Raw genomic sequence first — 21,778 nt, 5'->3', positions numbered from 1 at the left:
AAAACATACCATTCTGAAGTATCCTGTAAGAGCCGTGCTTGCACGAACCTCTTCACTAATGAGTCTCAATCGGGCTCAAATAGATAAGCAATATTGATGACGTCACTGTTTACAATACATCCAGAGAACATACCGCTGAGGTGAGGGGCATGACATTTAGACGCGCACTAGCAGTTTAGTCAATCACAACACACTGACCAAGCTGACCAATCTGTGCCCATTGCGTATTTCTGAGGGAGGGGTTTCATAAAAACCAAGAAAGCATCGGAATGTTCAAAAGAGAAGCGACAGAGCGGTGTAGAATAAAGGTAAATTGTGTGAAAATTGTGTGGTTTTTTTTAAACATGGCATTAACACGTTAGACTGCACCCCATAAATGCAAAAAAATAAAAAAAATAAAAATAAAACCGGTCACCCATGACTTCAAATTGTAGTGTTTAGGTTATATTCTACTTCCTCTAGACAAAATACTTCTGATTTCTGTTACTTACTTGATGACATCACCTAATTCATCAAAGCTATTGGGCACAAATGCACCTGCTTCCCGCAGTGCTTGATTTTTGGCCACAGCTGTCTCTGACGCTTGATTGGCACATGCTCCCGCATGACCAAACTGCACCTAAAACATTTAAATTAACACAATACAATGTTACTGCTGTCACTAGCTAGGTTATCACAAAAGTTCTAGATAAAGATATCTCATAACATTGAAGGGCCCTGTCCCAAATGCAGCACTTCATGTGGACTTGTGCCTTTGTTGGCACATATCCACCAAGTCCACAAGACCATAGTTGTCTTATTCCATTTTATGCTCTTGATCCCTGCCTATGCATTACAAGTGTTGACTCAAAAGACCACCAAATGGGTGGAGAGTGCCAGTTTGAACAGGGCCAATATGCATTAAGTATCTCAAAAGCCATGTAAAAGGAAGTACCTCAGATGAGAACATGGTGGCACACGTTCCAATACACCAGCACACGACTGGTTTAGTGATTCTGCCATCTGCAATGCCCTGACAGATGTTATACTCTTCTGTGCCACCAATCTAAAAGACAGCACACATATTATAATTAGAATTACAGTGCCTTAGCTCTTATTTCACTTACTCAACTCAAATTCTCAAATTATATTACTGTCATATAATTATGGTAAAAAATATGAAGTCAAAGAATTGACCACCAGTAGATTATACATGAACATGTTAACAAATCTGTCCATTTTTAGAGTGATTGATCTGAAATATAAATAAAGGATCATTCTTTTTAAATGATATTATATAGAAAATATGCAAAAGGTCATAACAACTTGCTTAATTTTGATTTGCTTTTGATCATTTTGCTGATGAATATGAATTCTTAGAATTGGGTTCCCCTTGATGAGTTTTAGCATTTATTGATACAAATACATGTAAATATCAGTCTTACGTGAAAATATCTCGAGGACCTCACAAAGCTTTCTCATCTCACCTCTCCCAGCACTACAATCATCTTGACTCCTGGAGTGTCCTGATATCTCAGAACATGCTCCATGAACGTAGAGCCAGGAAATCTGTGGAGGAGAGTGGCACATTAGCCAGTTTAGATGTTGATTGGTTTATTAGCTTAATTAACTAGCAATTAGCATTTTCTGAATCCTTCTCTATTTGACCTTTTAGTAGCAGTATGCTTTAATAGCATGCTTTTTTCAAATAAAATAAAACAACACACACATAAGATGAAGTCAGCAGATGAACAACTATCCAGTGATTTTCTAAAATTGTTGGCTGATTTCAGTAATGAAATGAACAAAACTCCCTTTAACTTGCAACTCTGGATACCTAGTATTCAAAATGCATGTGCTCTGAACACTTCTTTTTTTTTAATCACAGTTGAATGGTTTGTATGTGTCTTACAGTTCAGTGTGATTTAAAAACAGTAGGTTTTTCATTAAGCTTTAAAAAATGGTGGATTGCAACAAGGCTCCTCATCGCAGCAAACTGATTGGCTATTTGGGTTGTCAGTCACTGATCATGTTCACAAGATATGTTCTGTTTGTCACCTGTCTCCTCCAATAGCAACTCCCTCAAAAACTCCATCTGTAGTGTGCGATATGATGTTGTTGAGTTCATTGGACATCCCTCCTGAGCGGGACACATATGCCACACTGCCCGGTCTATACAGCTTTGATGCCAGGATGTTGTCAAGCATCCCACCTGTGTTCCCGATCTTAAAGCAGCCTGGCTTTATACCGCCAACCTACAACACATAAGTGTACTTTAGTAAATCTAATTTATAAAACAAAAATTGACAAGCCATAAAAGAGATTAAGACCATGAAAGATGATGCTATACTCCCATGTTTGTATGGACTTATGAATGTGTTTATAATTCTAATTATTTTCAGTGGTAATTCTCATTAGATCCCTATTACTGCAAAAACAGGGCAAAATTACCAGTTTTCATAAATCGACTAATCCTGAGTCTTATCTGAACGGCTAGTGTTATGTTCAGACTCTGACTGGAAGTGAGTAACACAAAATTACAGATATTATTTTATTTAATTACAGGCAAATTACAGTAGGTATAGAAGATAATCACTCCCTTTAAAAATAATAACATTTTGTTGCTTTGCAGCCTGAAATGAAGGTGGATACAGTTTTTGTTTTATCCAGCTGTATTTACTCAGTGCAATTTCTAACATCCAAGTTAAAGATAAAACACCAACATGTCCCTAGGGGTGTGACGGTTAGTATATAACCGTGAGACCGACGGTTATAGTTGAACACCGTCATTGGAACTCTATAACCGCCAAAACCGTGTCATTAAAATATTTTTTACAAACATTTTTTATCAAAAATTATTTTCATTTTTTAGATAAGATCATAAGATGCGCAATATATCGGGAGACATGGTTTTTACCACTTAATGAAGTTTTGTAAATCGTCAGACATGATATTTACCACTTCATAAAATTTTGCTTTGTAGAAAACCTCTTAAAAACGAATTTCGTTTTGTACAAATTTTATCTTAATTTTAATAAATGTTTCATCAACCAATTGCATGTATTTTAATAAATAAAAAGAAAGTAAAGCAGACAATGATAACCGTGACATGGAAGCACCAGCGCGCCGCGTTCACTTGCACTGCACTAGAGCGCATCTCATCGTAAATGAAACTCAGCGTAGGCCTATGACTCATACATTAGCATTAAATATCTTTGCTGCATCCTTTCTAGAACAGACAATGGCTTTTTTTTGCGGCTTGCATCAGCAAAGCATTGCATCGCCATAGACCGCAAAACAAGAAGCGGATGGCGGGCGGGTGCGGCTTTGAAATTTGCTCTATGATTTCCATGAAGCAAAAAACGAGGACGGAATCTCGAAATCCAGTCATGAAAATGAAACTTGCATTTTAATATGGACAGTCATGGAATTTGCCAAAGTTAGCATAAAATAATCAAATCAAATCTCCATATGGACCAGTATCTGTAAATGTTAAGCCGCAAAAGTTGTTTAAAATATAAATCCGTGTTCTGCGCGTCTCTGTGTGAATTAATGAATGGCAGAGACGTGCAGGTTTGTTTACTACATAGACTGAAGCGCATGACGCTTGCATTAATTTCAGCATCTGAGCTTCAGAGTTCTCTCTCCTTCAAACGATCTGAACTTTTCAGCTCATCTCAATGGACAACACAGCGCACCTGTATTTGACACTCTGTAAACTCTTTGTGAATGCGCATGACTCACCATCACTTTACTGATAGCGCTGTTTCTCACACATGCAAAGAGAGAGAGAGCGAGAGTCTTACCACGCTTAAACAACACGCTATATGTAAACTATTCTTTGTTGTCTTCTACTGTCAAAATAATGGATTAAATTTAGAAATATTCATATTCATTTTCGAACAAGCAGAAGACATACCAGTTTCTCCGGTAGTGGGTGGAGCTAATGGGCAAATGGCAATGGCTTTTTTTTTGCGGCTCGCATCAGCAAAGCATTGCATCGCCATAGACCCCAAAACAATCAGCGGATGGCGGGCGGGTGCGGCTTTGAAATTTGCTCAAAAAACGTTGGCGCGAATGATGAGTTTTGTGACAGATCTCCTTAATAAACGGAGGTCTGAAATCTCTGCCCCTTTACCGATCAGAGCGCGCGCTGACACGGAGTTAACCCGCTATCTCCAAGAACAACCAATTGACTTGGACCCACCCCCCCACCCCCCCGACGGTTATGTTATGAACCGTCACATTTGACTCACGTCATAACCGTCATCACCAATTCTGAAACCGGCACACCCCTACATGTCCCAAAAAAATAAAAAAATAAATAAAAATAATAATAACTGAGTTGGAAAAAGGATCACCTCTTGAGTCAGTATTGTGTTGAACCACCTTTTGCTTTAAAAAATCTGACCGTATTTTGCCCCATCCATTTTTACTTCTATTCTGACATGTGCTTCAGAGAAACACCCCTATAACAGGATCTTACCACCTCCATGCTTTACTGTAGGAATGCTGTTATTTGGATGCTGAGCTGTATTGGATTTCTGCCATACAAATTGTTTGGTGTTGAGGCCAAATAATTCAATTTTATTCTCATCTGCCTCAGAATTTTCCCTGAGATTTGTACTAATGTTGATATTCAACTATATAAACACATAACATATAGTTATAAAATATTTAAACACTCACAGTTGCGGGTCCAATGATAGTGACACCCTTTTCATTGGCTGTTTTGATGAGTTTGCAGGTTAGAGCTTCAGGAATCCCTTCAGCTATGATAGCTATAGTGTGTATCTGATAAAACAAGAAGACCATGGTTATACCCACAGTTGAATCTACAGGTACGGAATAGCAACGTGTCATATGACCAGTGGTGCCCACTAGCCTGAAATGGGAAGGGAATACATTAGACACCATATTGTCAGGAACATAGGTTGAGCTGTTGTTTTTGCATTTGAAACATGCTGCAACTCTAAAGCAACTTCCTATAATGAAATTGCCTTCTTTTACACAAAGCGCACGCAAATATATTTACATCAGTTATATATCAGTTATTGCACTGCAAATACAAACACAACATCTTTGGTCTCTGTTTATATGTGCAATGTGGCAATAAATCGATGTGATTCTGTACAGGCTTCAGAGATTATCATAAAAAAAAAATGAATTAGGTTTATTTAACTGCTATTACAAATGCTGAGCTGTCAATATAGGATTTTACCTGAGGATACTGCATTGTCTCCATGGTGCTGTCGAAAGCTGAGCGAAGGGAGGCAAAACTTATGAGCACATCCACATCTGGATGTTTCTTCATAGCATCAGCCATGTTCTTATAGACGGGAAGTAAGATCTCCTTATGACCCCAGTAAAACTTCTGCTTGTGGTCACCACTGACACATACAAACACACATAACATAAAAATCATAAAAATGGCCTCATGCCCTCAAATCCCAATCACTTTTTATAATCTTATGTGCTACATAATAAGTAGAATAAACCAATTATTAGACATCGCGCAAGTTACATTAAATCTCATGGTAGACATTCAGCATTAAGTTCTTCTGGACACTCTACATTCTTTTAAATGTACTGACGTGAAGGGGTAGATCATTGCAACAACAGAGGGCTCTTCACGTGAACACACGTAGTCAAAGTCCATCATGCCCTGAACTGCCCGTGTCTGCATGCCCCACACGATTGCCTTAGTCTGCCTGGTGAATAGAGTCGTGGCTTTAGCTAAAGGGGTAGAGAGACAAATGTTAGGCTGAAACTCAGCTTAAAGTAATTTGCCTGCTTAATGCCATAAATCTAAATTATGTAAATATAAAGACCATTAAGTCCAAACATGCACAATGAGTTTTTCTTGTTTTTTTTTTTTTTTACATTATTGCTTCATATGCCTTCAGTTTGAGTGTCTTAAAATAAGACAAACAAAAAAAAAAAACAAATGACATCAATAAGGGTGTGAAAAGACTCATGGAATAATAGATACAAGACTCAAAGAAACATGGAAAAGGGATAAAGAAAATGAGAATTAGACATGGACATGAAAATGCGTATTTTAAACATAAAATTATTAAATATTAAATATATATATATATATATATATATATATATATATATATATATATATATATAAATAATACACACACACACACACACATACACATATATGTATAAAATATATATATATATATATATTTTTTTTTTTGACAATATTATATACATTTTCAATATATTTCGGAGGAAGTGGCCCTATTAAGTCCAGCCAAATCTAAGTTTTTCATATTTCCTCAATTATATTAGATCAGTATGTAAAAATAAATGCAAACTCACTCTGATATTAGGTGGCACTTACAGAAATGCAAATACTGTATGTGCTAGTTATCCCGGTACACACAACATTTCATTTCTGTTGTTTAAACAGCCATTCAACTTATTTAATCAATCCTTAACAGTTTTTTGGATGGTATGGTGTTTATTAACACCAAAAGAGGAAGGGCTTCTCAATATCCTCAATCTCTCTTTCTCTTCTCAATGTTTTTCATTGCCTCCTGGTAATTTACTATGCCTATGTGCCACAAAGTCATGGGCTGCATCTGAATATGCATACTTCACTATTATAAAATAGCTGAAAAACATTATGTGAAAAGATAAGTATTCATAACACAGCTGGCAGTTCACCTGTTGTACCTACACTTGTTCAGGTAGTAAGGTAAACTTTAAATGTGTTTTAGACAATGATAAATAAGTAGATGAAGTTAGCATGCAGTTGAATCAGAACATCAAATCAATGGCCTGCATACAGCTTTTTTTCTACAAAAATAAAAAACATCTAATAGCAGCTTTTTGCTGCTCACATGCAACGCACATAGATGCAGGCTGGGCTGATGTTACAGAACGACAACAGGCCCAGGCTTAACCAAGTGACTACATTTTTATCAGACTACATTTTTAATATTCTCATTCTCAATATAAGCACTCTTGAACAATCAAACTAGAGGACCAGAACTACCTCTTGGATTATTGATTAATAACTGCTGCCATGCCAACATATGACACTGTGCAAAGAAACACACTAAACGCTTGACTTGAACAGCCTGAGATCTTACCTTTAACCTCTGCATTAAACATGGCTGTTGCAGACCATGAAACTAATTATGATGATGAACACAAAGAAAATATGACAGCATGAGGAGAAAAAAAGAGACATGATGAAAGAGAAATTAAAAAAAATTATAAAAAATGACTAACAACAAAAGAACTGGGGAAAAAAAACAAGACAGAAGAAAAATGTAGAGAGAAAATAAAAAATAAAAGTAAAGGTGCAGTTAATAACTTTTCAATGTATAAATTGTTTGTACTTTTACCAAATTTCTGCATATTTCTTATCACCACACAAATACAATTCATAACTAATGGCAGCTATAGAAAGATAATAAATAAATCAACTTCACCACTGAAAACATGCTATTGAACACCAATTTTTACTTTATAAAATAGATACAAATAATATATTGTATGCAGCCAAGTCATTTTCAACTACCGTATTTTTCGGACTATAAGTCACACCTAAGTACAAGTCGCATCAGTCCAAAAATACGTCATGATGAGGAAAAAAAACATATGTCGCACTGGACTATAAGTCGCATTTATTTAGAACCAAGAGAAAACATTACCGTCTACAGCCACAAGAGGGAGCTCCATGTCTTCAGTGGTAGACTACAGCGCCCTCTCATGGCTGGAGACGGTAATGTTTTCTATTGGTTCATTTGTCTTGGTTCATTTCAAATTAATTTTGATAAATAAGTTGCACCTGACTATCAGTCGCAGGACCAGCCAAACTATGAAAAAAAGTGTGACTTATAGTCCGGAAAATACGGTAACTAAATATAGCTTCAAAGCTAATTTTCCAAGATGCATGATTTTAGAGTGAAAAAAAAAAAAATCACTAACCTTTTCAGTTTAAAGCTTTCCAATTTTACACAAATGCAAAAATATATATATATATATATATTTTTTATTTAACCTTTATTTAACCAGGTAAAATCAGTTGAGAACAAGATCTCATTTACAACTGCGACCTGGCCAAGATAAGGCAGAAACAGTGTGACAACACAGAGTTAAAATAAAATAAAATACAGTTTAAAACTGCAAAAACAAATTATGATTTAAACAGCTTTTAATCTCAAATAATACTATAAGTATCTATTAATGATAAGGTTCATATTTCCTCCAAAAGCTGGCCCATTTACTTTAGATAATCAACATTACACCATAAACGCTATCAGCTGAGCTTAACTTGTACTGAATTCGGAATATTCTTTTAATGACAAGTTTTAGTTACTGTTTTCAAACTAAATTGGCCTTTTAAACTAAAACATCACAGTAATGTTTAAAAAAACACCTTGATCATTTAAAAAACTAACTAAACATTTAAATGCACATACATTTTTTTATGAACATTAAGTAAATATTTAAAAATGGAAATAGTTTAAAAGAAATATAAAGTCAAATGTCAAGCTACTTGCTTAAGGCGGGCGTACACGGTGCGATTTTTGCTTTTGTACGAGTTCACATGCATTTTTTTTCAATCGTGTGGAAATCGTGTATTCTCGTATGGTCGTGGCTCGTATCATGTGCAAGGAATTACGAGCCGAGCAGAGTGCCTTACGAGCACTTTCCGACCTCCCGATCATTTTTAAACATGTCTAAAATGTTCATGAGTTATCGGTTTAGCACAGAAGGATTGCTGTATGAGATCAAAGCATGACAGCAAAAAATTTAAAAGAATCTAGAAACTTCTAGGATAAAATTCTGCTTGATCTGGAGTAAAAAAATTACTTGTTCATGGTGGTGAACAGAAGTTTAGCTAAACAAAGTTACTTAGTGCACCTTCAATTAAGATACAGTTAAAGAATAAAACATAAATGTGTTCTTAAAAAGTTATCTTAAAAAGTTGCTGTGACTGTGATATTAAACCTCAGCTGAGCTCTAAATTCTGTACCTCGTGGAACACCTGCTGTGGGTGTCATGCCCTCGGTGACACCAGTGGTCAGTTTGTGTTCAGAGAATGAAGTATTTCTGGTTCTTGCTGGCGTCTGGAAGACAGAAAGAATGAACAAACTTCTGAAAGGGTTTGTGGGCCACTGAATTCTATTCAGCATATTCAGTATATTTATTCTAGCATATTTAGTTATATAACAGGTGTGATATGTTCTGCTTTTGGCACTGAATTTAAATCATTCTAAATACAAAATGGTATATGTAAAAAAATGTCATTTTAGTATAAAGAAGCTCTAACACATACATGTATGAAATTAACATTAATGTATGAATCAGAATTGCATGAATTCAGAATGGTAAGAATTGTATGTCCATGTAATGTTTATGAGAAATGTTGCTATAAACTTCTCCATCTTGCCAACTCTTGTCTTGACTACAGTATCTCATAAAATACAGATCACATGTGCTCCAATGTCTTCATTCTCTTTGCTGGTCACTGCATCATGTGCTACTCATTTGTAAGTTCACACATGGCCGTAAACACTGTATGTGTTTACATGTCAGCCACTGGGATAAACTATAAAAATACACTTACAGCTGCACTAGCACTGGTGTTCAATAGGAAATTTGCAGTGTGTGCTGCCACTGGAGGCTGATTGGGGATTGGTCGATGACCAAGTGCCATGCCAACAATTGCGGTCATGTGAGTCTCTGTGCCGAAGACATGGATGGGAATTCCAGTAGTCTTTCCTGTTGCAATGAAAATGGAACAAGAACAACAAAAGGATGCAGAAATATGAGATTACTTTATGTGTGAATGGACATCTCTAAACATCATTCACAAGTGAATACAGGGACATTTTGTCATTGTCTGATCTGACCAGTGAATTTATTACACATCACAGATTGACCTAATGGCTAACAATCAAACTTGGAAGTAAAATGTATAATTAATACATCTTTTTACATTTCTTATCTGTTTGAGGCCAGAAGAACAGGCATGTAAAACAGGCAACTGTGTATGCTGTCATGCGGTGCGTATTTTTTCTGAGCATTCACACTGCACGCAGTTGAGGCCTGGCACTGTGTTCCAGGAGCGGTGCATTTGTAGCAATCGCTTACACACAGTCTATTTTTGCTGTGCTGCAGATTCTGAATTAAAGCGACAGTGAAATGTTCGCAGTAAAAATAAACATGTATTATGTAGTATAAATGTATACATTTATAAATGTAGTAATTTCACACTAAATTTATACAATTAGTCTGTTTTACAGTCAAAGTGGCTTTTTGGCTAGATTTAAAACAAGAAAAAAGTGCACTTTCAGATAAACAAGACAACACAATACTGCCCTAAAAAGTCAATAAACTCAAACAAGCTACAGGTAGTCCAAAATGCAGCAGCTAGAGTCTTTACCAGGTCAAGAAACTATGATCATATTACCCCATTTGTACAGTCTCTGCACTGGCTACCTATTAAGTTCCGTATCAGTTACAAATTATCATTATTTACCTATAAGGCCCTAAATGGTTTAGCTCCTGTATACCTAACTAGCCTTATACCACGCTACAATCCATCACGCTCCCTAAGGTCACAAAACGCTGGACTTCTGGTAGTTCCTAGGATAGCAAAGTCCACTAAAGGAGGTTGAGCTTTTTCACATTCGGCTCCCAAACTCTGGAATGGCCTTCCTGATAATGTTCAGGGTTCAGACACACTTTCTGTTTAAATCTAGTTTAAAAACGCATCTCTTTCGCCAAGCATTTGAAAAATGCATCTCTTAAATTGTAACTGCAGTTGCATCTGATCAAATGTGCATTTTTATTCTTAAGCTTGGGTTAAACTAATTAATTTTACTTTATTGGAACACCAGCTATGCTAATGAAGTCTCTATTTGTTTCTCTGTTTTGCCACAGATATACACAAGCTCCAGTCTGGATCCAGAACACCTGAGAAGAGTTGATGCTGACCCCTCAGATTCAAAACTTTAATTGAATTTAATTAAACTGAGAAAAATGCCTTTAAAGTTTTTACATCAGTCAGTCAAACATGTTGCGGGTAAATTAGTGGCAATGCATTCATTTAAAGCCTTTTTAGGATGACATTTTTTTGTAGATAAAAACCATGACCATTGATGTGACCTTTGTCCACTAAAATGCAGATATCAACTAAAACACTATTTCAAAAGCAAAGTGAAGTATCTACAAACTAAATCAGATTAAAAAACTAGTCCATCCAGCTTTCTTTTTGTGTTTCTTACTAAATGTTGATTGTTTTTAATAACTTTAATAGTTTTATTGGTGTTTGCATGTTGTGAAAGTTATAATTACTCTGTAGTAAGCCTCAAGATCATCTTATCACAATGTTCCTTTCACCACAAAGTGTTTTGCTCATTTTATTTAAAAAGTAATTCATTATAGACCAAGTAGTTAAAATCCACACAATTTAAACTTTTCCTAACAAGATAACTAGGGATGCCATAAAAGAAAATAAGGGATAATTGTGATTCAGAGTAAGGGATGCTCAAAATATTTGTACTGTACCACATCCATATCTGCAGTTAGGTATATAAAAAGGTGTATAAAATTTTCTCAGAAAAATAAATAAATAAATAAAATAATATAAATCAGATTCTTATTACGTTTTCAGATTGGGTATGAAGCAATGCAGGCTGTTTAATTTGCTAGCGGCTGGCTAGTTATTATTAACTGATTAAAAAGCTGTAATTTGTTAATATTTTGCTATCAAAATGTAATTTTCAACCATGATTTACCATGGGATATCAAGGCAGACTGCGCAATATCTGTGGTGTCTAACAGGAAAACAAAGCCAGAATTCAGTAACTTCACTTACTGTGGTTTGCCTTGGTATTAGTTTGGATTTTGTAGTTACTGCAATTTTGACTCATTTCTCTGGGACAAAATTGAACCAGGAGACTTTGTCACAAGGCAGAACAGATGTCACAAAGTATTGAACGAACAATGAACAAAACTTTATAAAACTGAACGTAACTTTTTCAGAAACTATAAAAAATATGCCATTACAAAAAAAAGAAAAACACTATGAAAATTAAAAAAAATGAACTCAGTCGAACAAATGTAACAGGCTCTTCAAATATGCTTCATTCTTTGTTAAAGTTTTTCAAAGATTCGTTTTCACTAATCGTGAATTCTGAATTCATTGCCACATATTTCGCTTACGTTTCGCAGTTTTTCGTTGGTGTTTTGACAAACCTCTCGTGGGGGCGGGATTAACAGTGATCTACTCTGATTGGATAGTGAGACCAGTTTTGTCTGAACTGTACAAATCTTATTTCGGTCAATGTTAATACCAGGTGTTAATAGCACCCTTTATAAGCTGTTTTTACTTACCAACTTCTCCCATCACTCTCAGCCCTTCCTGGTAGTTTGGACCTCCACGTCGAACAAAGATGGTAACCTCATGTTCTTTTAGGGGCCCCTGGTAGTCTTTGATAGCCCTCACAATGCCCTAATGAGTTTGATGAAAAATAAAACATAAAAGAACTAGCTACATAACATGATTTAACAATGATGGAGCCACTGTACCTTGAAGGTAGCTGCTACATTAGTGAAGTTAGCAATACTGCCGCCAATGATCAACACCTTTCCTGGAGAGGCAAAATTGGAGTCGGGAAAAAAATCTGAATTTAACATTTAAACCATGTCTTAATCACACACAATGCGAGGGACAAATTAAATCATTAATTTTAACCAGCTGCGACCACAGCAACTCTATTTTGTGTTTGTTTTTGTTTTTTGGTTTCTGTCTAGGTGTTAGCACCGCTGAAATCATACAGAACTGAAATGCCATTTATTGTGTTTTATTTTTACAATTCATGACTTAAAAAGCATGCTATTCTGTCTCACACTCACCATCAGGGTGTTTCTCATTGGTCATTAGAGAGAGGATAGTCTTTGCGTAGTCATACGTCTGCTGCTCGCTGGGAGCTCCAGAATACTCCCCATAGTTTGCCAGTTCATCTACTCCACCCAGATCACAGATGGTATCACTAAACAAGGGCAACACTTTATAATAAGTCTTATCTGGTAATATCAGTTATGCATTAGCTAAATTAACTAACAATTTATTTTTCAATGTATTTTCATTGGTCTTTAATGCCTTTAATGTTCTTAGTTCATGTCAGTTCACAGTGCATTAAGTAATGTTAAAGGATACAACATTCCATTTAAAAAATGTATTACTAAATGTTAAGATTAAATGCCTTTGTGGTGCACATAATGATTGCATATACAGCCCTGTTATAAAATATCCCTGATCAGATTAAACATTTAACTTATTAGAGGGAACCTAAAGTAAAGTAAAGAAGCCATTTCGTATCTAAATCAATGGCACATGTCCCTACTATTCAAAATTTAGGTAGACGCTACAGCAATAATACAGATTCTGCAGTGTTTTGAACTCTCTCACAACAGACACGGAAGAGAAGACAACGCTGAATAAAGTCGTAGTTTTTGCTATTTTTGGACCAAAATGTATTTTCGCTGCTTCAGCAAATTTTAACTGACCCTATGATGTCACATTGACTACTTTGAAGATGTTTTTATTACCTTTCTGGACATGGACAGTATACCGTACACACAGCCTCAATGGAGGGACAGAAAGCTCTCTGACTAAATCTAAAATATCTTAAACTGTGTTCCGAAGATGAATGGAGGTCTTACGGGTTTGGAACGACATGAGGGTAAGTCATTAATGACATAATAGTTTTATTTTTCTGTGAACTAACCCTTTAAGTATTAAGATTCTACATTATCTTCGCTCATATTCGCGGAAACCTTCCCTCTGTGCAGATAAAGGTGTGTCACATTTATAAAAATGAACAAATTAAAGCTGTATAATTTCCTGATGCAGAGGGAATCCCGGTGAAGTCATTAACATGGAATTTACAGTATAAAGGAGGATGTCATGTAAAACTTGCAATCTGAAGTGCGAAGATATTGCTGATAGAAATAATTGCTCATCTCTGAGTGATGATGTTTTATCTACTACACACTGAAGTAGGCATGACTCTAATGGTGTTTTCAGCGTTACATAAATATGAAACTCACCAGAGCTGCTTTGAAAGAGAACTTAAATAAAAATGTCTTAGTTTTATTTGAGTAAAACCATTTTCAAATCGGAAACTCAAAAGGTCCGTCAAAATAAAAGTTTGATTTACCTTAATTATGACAAATATATTAACATTTTTCAATGTACTTCAAAGTTATAATATCAATAATATTCTTTATAATAATGAATTTAAACATTATTTTCAAGGACTATCATGTTTGTCCATGTCTTAACTTAGTAAACCTCTGTTGTGCAGAACTTTGCCAAAATAAAAGTTGTAAAATTTTCATGTGATAACATTTTAAAACATTAAAGTGTTAAGGTGTGTAATATATATGTACACAAGGTGTATACCTTTATTTTTAATTGTTTTTTTTTAAATGAAATGTATTCTTTTGGAGAGGGGGACTTTCAAAATGGTTTCAAGTTAGTTTAATAAAGGTTTGTCCACTCAAATAACTTGTTCTTATACTTTTAAGAGTCATTGTTACTGATAAGAGTTATTGTTTAATATATACCATGATACTGTGAAACCAGAACATTTTCCAATACCGTGAAAATCTCATACTGTTATACGTTTTTAACACACACTCACAAAAAAAAAAAAAAAATAGATGACTCATTTTCATTTAAAGAGATATGCATTAAAACGGTTCACTGTGAAAATAGCTGATCCATATCCATACTGTATTTATGCCCTTGGTTTATCTAATATCTAACTGAGGGCCAAGATGTTGGCAGCACAACCTGTACACCACTGATGCACCGCCGCCAGCCACCATGGTCCAGATGCGTCCTCTGGGATTCAGCAGGGTGAGTTTCAGACTGGCGCCACTCTTAGCATCAAGATCTGCTATGTATGCTTCCTGTACAAAAAACACAAAGCAACAAAGCAAATCTGAGCAAAAGAACACCTGCTCTCTGGTAATTGTGTGCGATGGCATGACGTTTGTCTACTTGTACCTCAGGATAAGCTTCTCTGCCAAACGGAGGAGGAAACTCCACATCACCCCACTTGGGCTTGCAGATATAGTCTGCAGTAGCATCAATTTTGGCTGCCATATCCAAGATGTACACTCCTTCCTTAGTGACCACTGCATATATGCAAACAGAAAATAACACATGATTGGCATTCTGGTAGTAACATCCTGTTTATGTTTTTAGCACCAGTTTAGAGTTTTCTCCTTTAAGGTTGGGACACACCAAGCTGACGGTCAATTGGCCGATGGCGAGCGACAGTCGGGCTAGTTTGTTTGGGGTGTTCGTCGGCTCATGTCGGTGGCAGTTTGCCCAATTCAACATGAACTCTGATTGGATGTTCAGTTAAGTGAACGAGTCAGTACAAGAGAATTAATGAAGTGATAAAAACAAGCACATAATTGAAGGCAGTACAGAAAGAAGGCTGTTTAAATGTTTTGTAATCTTTCCAAATCATTCTAATATGCAAATTCTTTCATTATAACAAGAGCCACTTAAAATGATTAACGTTATCAAAATAACTGATATTAAAAATGGTAAGCAAGCGCTGCTTCGTTTACATTTCATAAATCTGCGTTTTTCTCCTATATTTTTGTTTCGGTTTCTCCCTTTGAATGACAAATATATACTATTGATAGCTGCTGATATAGACAGTTAATATTTCTCACGCATGTGCTGTCAGCTGTAGTCAGTGCGGTGTGTTTGAGCGCACCTTTTTGGTCCGACACTGCCAAAGTGGCATTCATCACCACTAGTTCTTTGAAGTCGGCTTGATGTCCCGGCCTTTAAGTACTCACTTTTCTCTTTTCATTCAGTACCAGTTTATAAGATTTAGTGCGAGATTTAATAAACAGTGGTAAATTAGTGTTAGCGCAATCCCAATAATGCCCTGATGGGAATGGAAAGTTCTGCAGAAGTTCTACTGACAATACACATATGAAAAGACACAGATGCAGCTAGACCATGTCTGTAATGGCCAAAAGAGCAGCGCAAATTAGTGTAGGGTCACAAACAAGCAGAGCCGATGATAATCAGGAGCACGTGATCTACTAACAACAAAGACACAAAATGAGTTAGGACATGCTTCTTGGATATTAAATTATGGCAAAAAAAACTGTCTAAAAAAAACTGACTACCACAAACCGTAGTAAATCACCTTGCACGATTTATTAAAATACGCAGCATATGCTATATTCTACTGGATTTTATCCTATCTGTTTTATTACCTATTAATGGAAAACCATTATGTCTGACCACCTAGAAAAGAAACAACAAGTCTGCTCAGTTTTCCTCATGATATTAAGTATCAATTATTTCCATAGCGCAAATAGTGCACATCTGAACAATAGTCTGGTCCACATTACAGCTTATTGTGGCCAAGAACAATCAAGTTACTGAGCAAGCACAGGTTGTTTTTTTACCTTTCATTTTGAGGGGTGTTTCTATGAAAAGTATTATGGCAAAAAAAACTAATTATAATAATAATAATAATATGCATAATATTTACAAATAATTGTTCAATTTGCATCATATGGCCAGTCACACAACAAATATCAATATGGAACTTTAAGTATGAGTAAATATTAATATTCATGCTTGCCTTAAACACCATTCATTCAAATAACAGGACACAAGTCCTGAGAAAAAAAAAACACATACCCAGTGGATTGATCTCCAGATATGTGAAGTAAAGATCCTCATACAAATTGAAGAGACCCACTATGAAGTTTGCCAGCACTCTGCAATAAAAATAAAAACATTTTTTTTTTATAAAGGCACCATGAAGTGGTTTGGTCTTTATGCAAAATGGAAATACTGACATAAATTTGTATTATTTACAGATAGGATTACAACTGTAAGATGTAAGTTATTGCACTGAGGAAAACATGTCTCAAACGCATTAAACAGCACACTCCTGTGACAGGAGGGCAAGCCACATTAAAACTGTAGGCTCATGAGTAAGTTTGAAACACTCACTATATAAAGCACATCTCATGTGAGGACAACTGTGCAAATGTGCTTGCAACATCAATGTATAGTCATATCACATAAACTGTATTGTTGCATCATACGGGGAAAGGCACTTTCTTGACAGAAGTTTTGCACTTTATAGCTACCTCTGCTGTAAAGGCATCATAACAGGGCTCATCAACTCCAGCACTAGAAGGCCAGAGTCTGGCTGAGTTTAGCTCTAACCAAAACCGAACACACTTGAAAAATCAAATTACGGAGTTTAGAATTACATGCAAATTTCAGACAGGTGGGTTAAATTGGGATTGGTAATAAAGCCTGCAGGATCCTGGCCCTTCAGGACTGGATTAGAAGAAGCCTGATGTCATGCAAAGTCTAAATACAGTATACATGTTCACCATATTTGTTTGCTTTTCATAGCCATCAATTTGCACATTGTTTGGTGGCTAAGTGTCAACACTGGGCAGGATGTTGGATAATATTTGGGTCCATAAAATACAGAAAATATTGATTAATCAGAATAAATAATCAAAAGATTATTCATTTATCAGTTTAAAAAAAAAAAAAAAAAAAATTTTTTTTACAGCGCTACATGATTATCAACATTATTTTGTTTGGAAGAAGAAGAAAAAAAAGTCAATAAGTTAACTGAGCTAGAAAAAGAACATAATAATAATAAGATTCATCATATTCTTCATGCTGACTTGCAGCTTCTACAAAGGGTATGTATATCATTGGAACATGGCATCATCAATATTCTTCAGGGAGACTTTGAAATGTGAAAGTGCAAAAAGTCCAGAAGTAAACTAAAATAGTTTTAAACTAACAGACATGGAACAAAAAAATACATGAAACTGATCAGCATACTTACTCTTTCTTCTCATCTGTAACATGTTCAAGTAACTGCTGGGTAACCATGTCCTCCGTGAGTTTCTCATCTATTTCCACCAAAAGTCTGTGGGCTTTGGTGTCCACGTCTCCAACATCCACCCCACCTTCATGATGGAACAGCACATGACTGCCTTCTCGGCTTGTGTATACACACACATAAAACTCCTCTTCCTGGGAGAGAGATCCAGTACACACGCAAACAAAGACATGTCAAATTAACCAAATTTATGAAAATTTGTTTGATTTTGTAAAAACCTTTTCTAAAGAAAGATACGTAAAAGATGATGAAAGCCAAATAATTAAAGGTCATTCGCAACTCTGGCTCTTCTATGTATATACTGTCCAACAAAGGCTGCGTTTACACTTGGTATTAACATGTGATCACAGTGATCTGATCAAGCAGATTGGATCCGTCAATCAGAACATGGCGTGTTTACACTGGGCAACATCAACTGACTTTTCTATCTGGATAACCAATCGTACCGGTCTTTCCCGCGCAATAATTAAATAAGTCTGCAGAGAATGATTCGGTGCAAAGTCAACCTGAAGTGGTGGAATTTCTTTTGAAAAGTATTTTCAGTCAAGGGACATTTGACAAATCAAAGATAAGTGTTAGAGTCTCGTTAGCGCACCACACAGGTGTTCTCCGAGAGAGGGGGTGGCATTTTGCGTGATATCAACCTGCGAATGCAGACACGATAGCTGGATTGCATTTACATTAGATTGAGATGCGATCACAATGTGTCCTCAACTACCTCTGGACCAGGACACACTGACTGGATAACATTCTGATCAGAGGTGCGTTTACACTTGTCTTTTCAATGTGTATTGTATTTTTGTATTTTCAAAGTGGACAACATCTGGATACAGGTCGCATGTTAATGCCAAGTGTAAATGCAGCCATTGTTTAGCCCCAACCCTGATTAAACACACCTAAACATGCTAATCAATTGAGTTTGATCAAGACTGGAGCTAAATTCTGCAGGACAGAGTAACCCAGCTCTGATCTAAACTATAAGGCACTTTTGCAGCCTCTTGGTTAGATACACTCAGTGTCTACAATATAATGGTACAAATCTGGATAAGTCATTGATATAAATGTTTGATGTCCTATGAAAAACATTACTGCCCTAATCAAAGACTTTGTAATGACACTTCAGTTTTTTTTTTTTAAATATTTGTTTATTTAAATGGTGTTTAATGAGAAACCGGTTATTTTATTTAATCAAATATTTTTGTCAGTATTTCGGAACAATCTTATCAGGCTATATTTCACAACAAACATATACACACACACACACACACATACACTATATATATATATATATATATATATATATATATATATATATATATATAGATGTATATATATATATACACAAACACACACACATATATACAATTTTTGTTATGTGAATAAAACTATTTAGTTGTTTCAGTTTGTTATTTGTCCAAAAATTACAATAAAATTTTTAGAATATATATATATATATATATATATATATATATATATATATATATATATATATATATATATATATATATAATCTTTTGTTGACAGATTCCTATAATATTTCTGTTTTGTCTTATAACAGGTGGTCTAATAAGTTAAGCACTGTGTTTTCATAGCATTCAGTTGGCACATTTGTTAGGAGAGGAGGTAATTCTGACTTTGCTACGACAATCTGGCACTTCTGATTCAACTACTGTAAGTTGTTGATATTTACTGTTCAAATGTGGAGTTTTGCACGTCGTGTGCACATGCGTGTGAGAAAGAGAGAGAGAGAGAGAGAGAGACACAGGGACACACAGTGGAGTCAGCTGTCTAAACCGTCCGTGGCTTGTGTACTGCAAACACATAAGGGGTTCATCACTGTGTCTGTCACACCACTCTGTTCCCCTTTCAGGCTTGAACTGATGGTAAAACTAAGGACATTATTAACATTTTAATCTGAAAGATGAAGCTCACGATTATGAAAAGGGGTGTTTGCGGTGTTCGGCCAATCACAATGTACTGGGTCAGTTGGCCAATCAGAGCAGACTGCGCTTGTCGGAACAAGGGACTTTGTAGAAAACGACGCGTTTGAGAGAGGCAGTGCATAGAGGACATACAGTAATGTACAGTATTCTAAAAGAATTGTTTTTTGAGCACGTCAACATATTATGGTACACCAAATAATGATCTTTAAAAAAAGCATCTTATATGACCCCTTTAATAAATAAAAAGCTACACACTGCACCAGTTAGAGTTAAAAGAATTGATGCCAAACATATAAAATGCCAGAAACATATTAATCACTGGAAAAATTATTCAAAATGATTTCTTAAAATTGGTCTTTTTGGAGGGCCAGGCAGTATATTTAAATATATAGTAACAATTTACAATAAGGTTCCATTAATTAATGTTAATGTATTAACGAACATGAACAAACAATGAACAATACATTACAGTATTTATTAATCTTTGTTAATGTTAGTTAATGAAAATACAGGTGTTCATTGTTAGCTCATGTTAATTCACAGCGAGCTAAATAATGTTAACAACCACAACTTTTGATTTTAATAATGCATTAGTAAATGTTGAAATTAACATTAGCTAAGATTAATAAATGCTGTAGACGTATTGTTCATTCTTAGTGCATGTTAACTAAAGTGGTTAACTAATGTTAACTAATGAACCTTGTTCTAAAGTGTCATCCAAAATATAAAAGGAAGGGACAATGTGTAATTACCCCCCAAAAAGATACTGATAAAGATAAAATTGAACTGAATTTGTAATACCTGTAAGTGAGGCACAAACGGCTCAATGAGGAAGTTCTTTAAGATCCCTTTTGCATTCCCAATCTGAGGAACAGAAAAAAAAAAAAAAAAAAAAAAACACTTTCTATCAAATGTCAAATAATGTTTTATATAAACTTTAAATTAAACAATTTTTATTAAATCAGGTTTAGACAGGTTTCGTGAAGTTAAAATGTATACCACCTAAAAAGACCTTAAAATCATGCCATCACATAGTTATTCTCATTTATGTATGGTATATGGTACAGGTATATGTTCCTAGTAACAAAAGCACTGGTTTTAGAGCAGAAGAGTACATTTACATGTAGTCATTTAGCAGACGCTTTTATCAAAAGTGACTTACAAATGAGGACAATGGAAGTAATCAAAATTAACAAAAGAGCAATGATATACAAGTGCTATAACAACTCTGTTAGCTTAATGCAGTACACATAGCAAGAGCTTTGTGTACAATAGTACATTAGTGGCTTATTTGGTTATTTAAAAGCATTTCATTAAAATATTTGGATTAAGTTGTCAAGATTACGGTGTCTTCTTATGTTCACTGGAAAGGGCAGATGTACTGATACAGTTGACGACTGGCTGGTGTGACGAGTCACCTGCCTCCCCCCTAAATATCAGCATCACCCCATCCCTGTTTATTTTGAACACCCTTCCCATCTGGACACCACACACACTGTCGTCTCAGGCTCAGACGTCATGCCCAAGGACCGTTGGCTAAACGTCTGATGCATGACGAAGTCGTCATCGGATTGGATGAATTATACAGGATTTCTGGGAGATGTGTGTGTTGCGTTCTTTAACGTTCTGTCTGGAAACAAATATGCTGTGGCGTCAAACCCCCTCACGAAAGAAGAAAGCCGTAGTGTTTACAACTGTGATGATGAGCGCTTATCAGGATTAACTAAACACTGGATATTTAAAGGTATCTCTAATATTTAATGTTCGCAGCATAGAATCTTTCAAAAACGAGAGTTTTACACACCCCGGTCTGTTATTGTGACGACATTTCCACGCCCCGAAACGTGATGCTGAGCGAAACAAACTGTGATTGGTTGTTTGACA

General features: G+C 35.5%; 1 protein-coding gene across 2 annotated transcripts in view; it reads right to left on the bottom strand.

Annotated features, from left to right (window-relative positions):
* The window catches only part of aclyb (ATP citrate lyase b), a 32,956-nt gene that overhangs the window by 8,081 nt on the left and 3,097 nt on the right, over positions 1-21,778 (bottom strand). Inside the window, exons 4-21 of one of the 2 annotated variants that reach the window (XM_052612157.1) lie at positions 20,696-20,758; positions 17,895-18,085; positions 16,712-16,791; positions 15,038-15,168; positions 14,822-14,940; positions 12,877-13,013; positions 12,550-12,611; positions 12,355-12,472; positions 9,581-9,735; positions 8,987-9,080; positions 7,092-7,133; positions 5,574-5,715; positions 5,201-5,369; positions 4,669-4,773; positions 2,038-2,234; positions 1,467-1,548; positions 935-1,045; positions 492-619 (exon numbers count right to left, since the gene is read on the bottom strand). In XM_052612157.1, coding sequence (XP_052468117.1) covers positions 492-619; positions 935-1,045; positions 1,467-1,548; positions 2,038-2,234; positions 4,669-4,773; positions 5,201-5,369; positions 5,574-5,715; positions 7,092-7,133; positions 8,987-9,080; positions 9,581-9,735; positions 12,355-12,472; positions 12,550-12,611; positions 12,877-13,013; positions 14,822-14,940; positions 15,038-15,168; positions 16,712-16,791; positions 17,895-18,085; positions 20,696-20,758 — 2,126 coding nt within the window. The remainder of the gene's footprint in view (positions 1-491; positions 620-934; positions 1,046-1,466; positions 1,549-2,037; positions 2,235-4,668; positions 4,774-5,200; positions 5,370-5,573; positions 5,716-7,091; positions 7,134-8,986; positions 9,081-9,580; positions 9,736-12,354; positions 12,473-12,549; positions 12,612-12,876; positions 13,014-14,821; positions 14,941-15,037; positions 15,169-16,711; positions 16,792-17,894; positions 18,086-20,695; positions 20,759-21,778) is intronic. The other variant, XM_052612159.1, reaches the window with a different exon arrangement.

The sequence above is a fragment of the Carassius gibelio genome, chromosome A12, assembly GCF_023724105.1.
Source record: "Carassius gibelio isolate Cgi1373 ecotype wild population from Czech Republic chromosome A12, carGib1.2-hapl.c, whole genome shotgun sequence".
Lineage (NCBI taxonomy): Eukaryota > Metazoa > Chordata > Actinopteri > Cypriniformes > Cyprinidae > Carassius > Carassius gibelio.
Note: the sequence above shows the minus strand (reverse complement) of the source record. Positions and strands in the feature narration are given on the sequence as shown.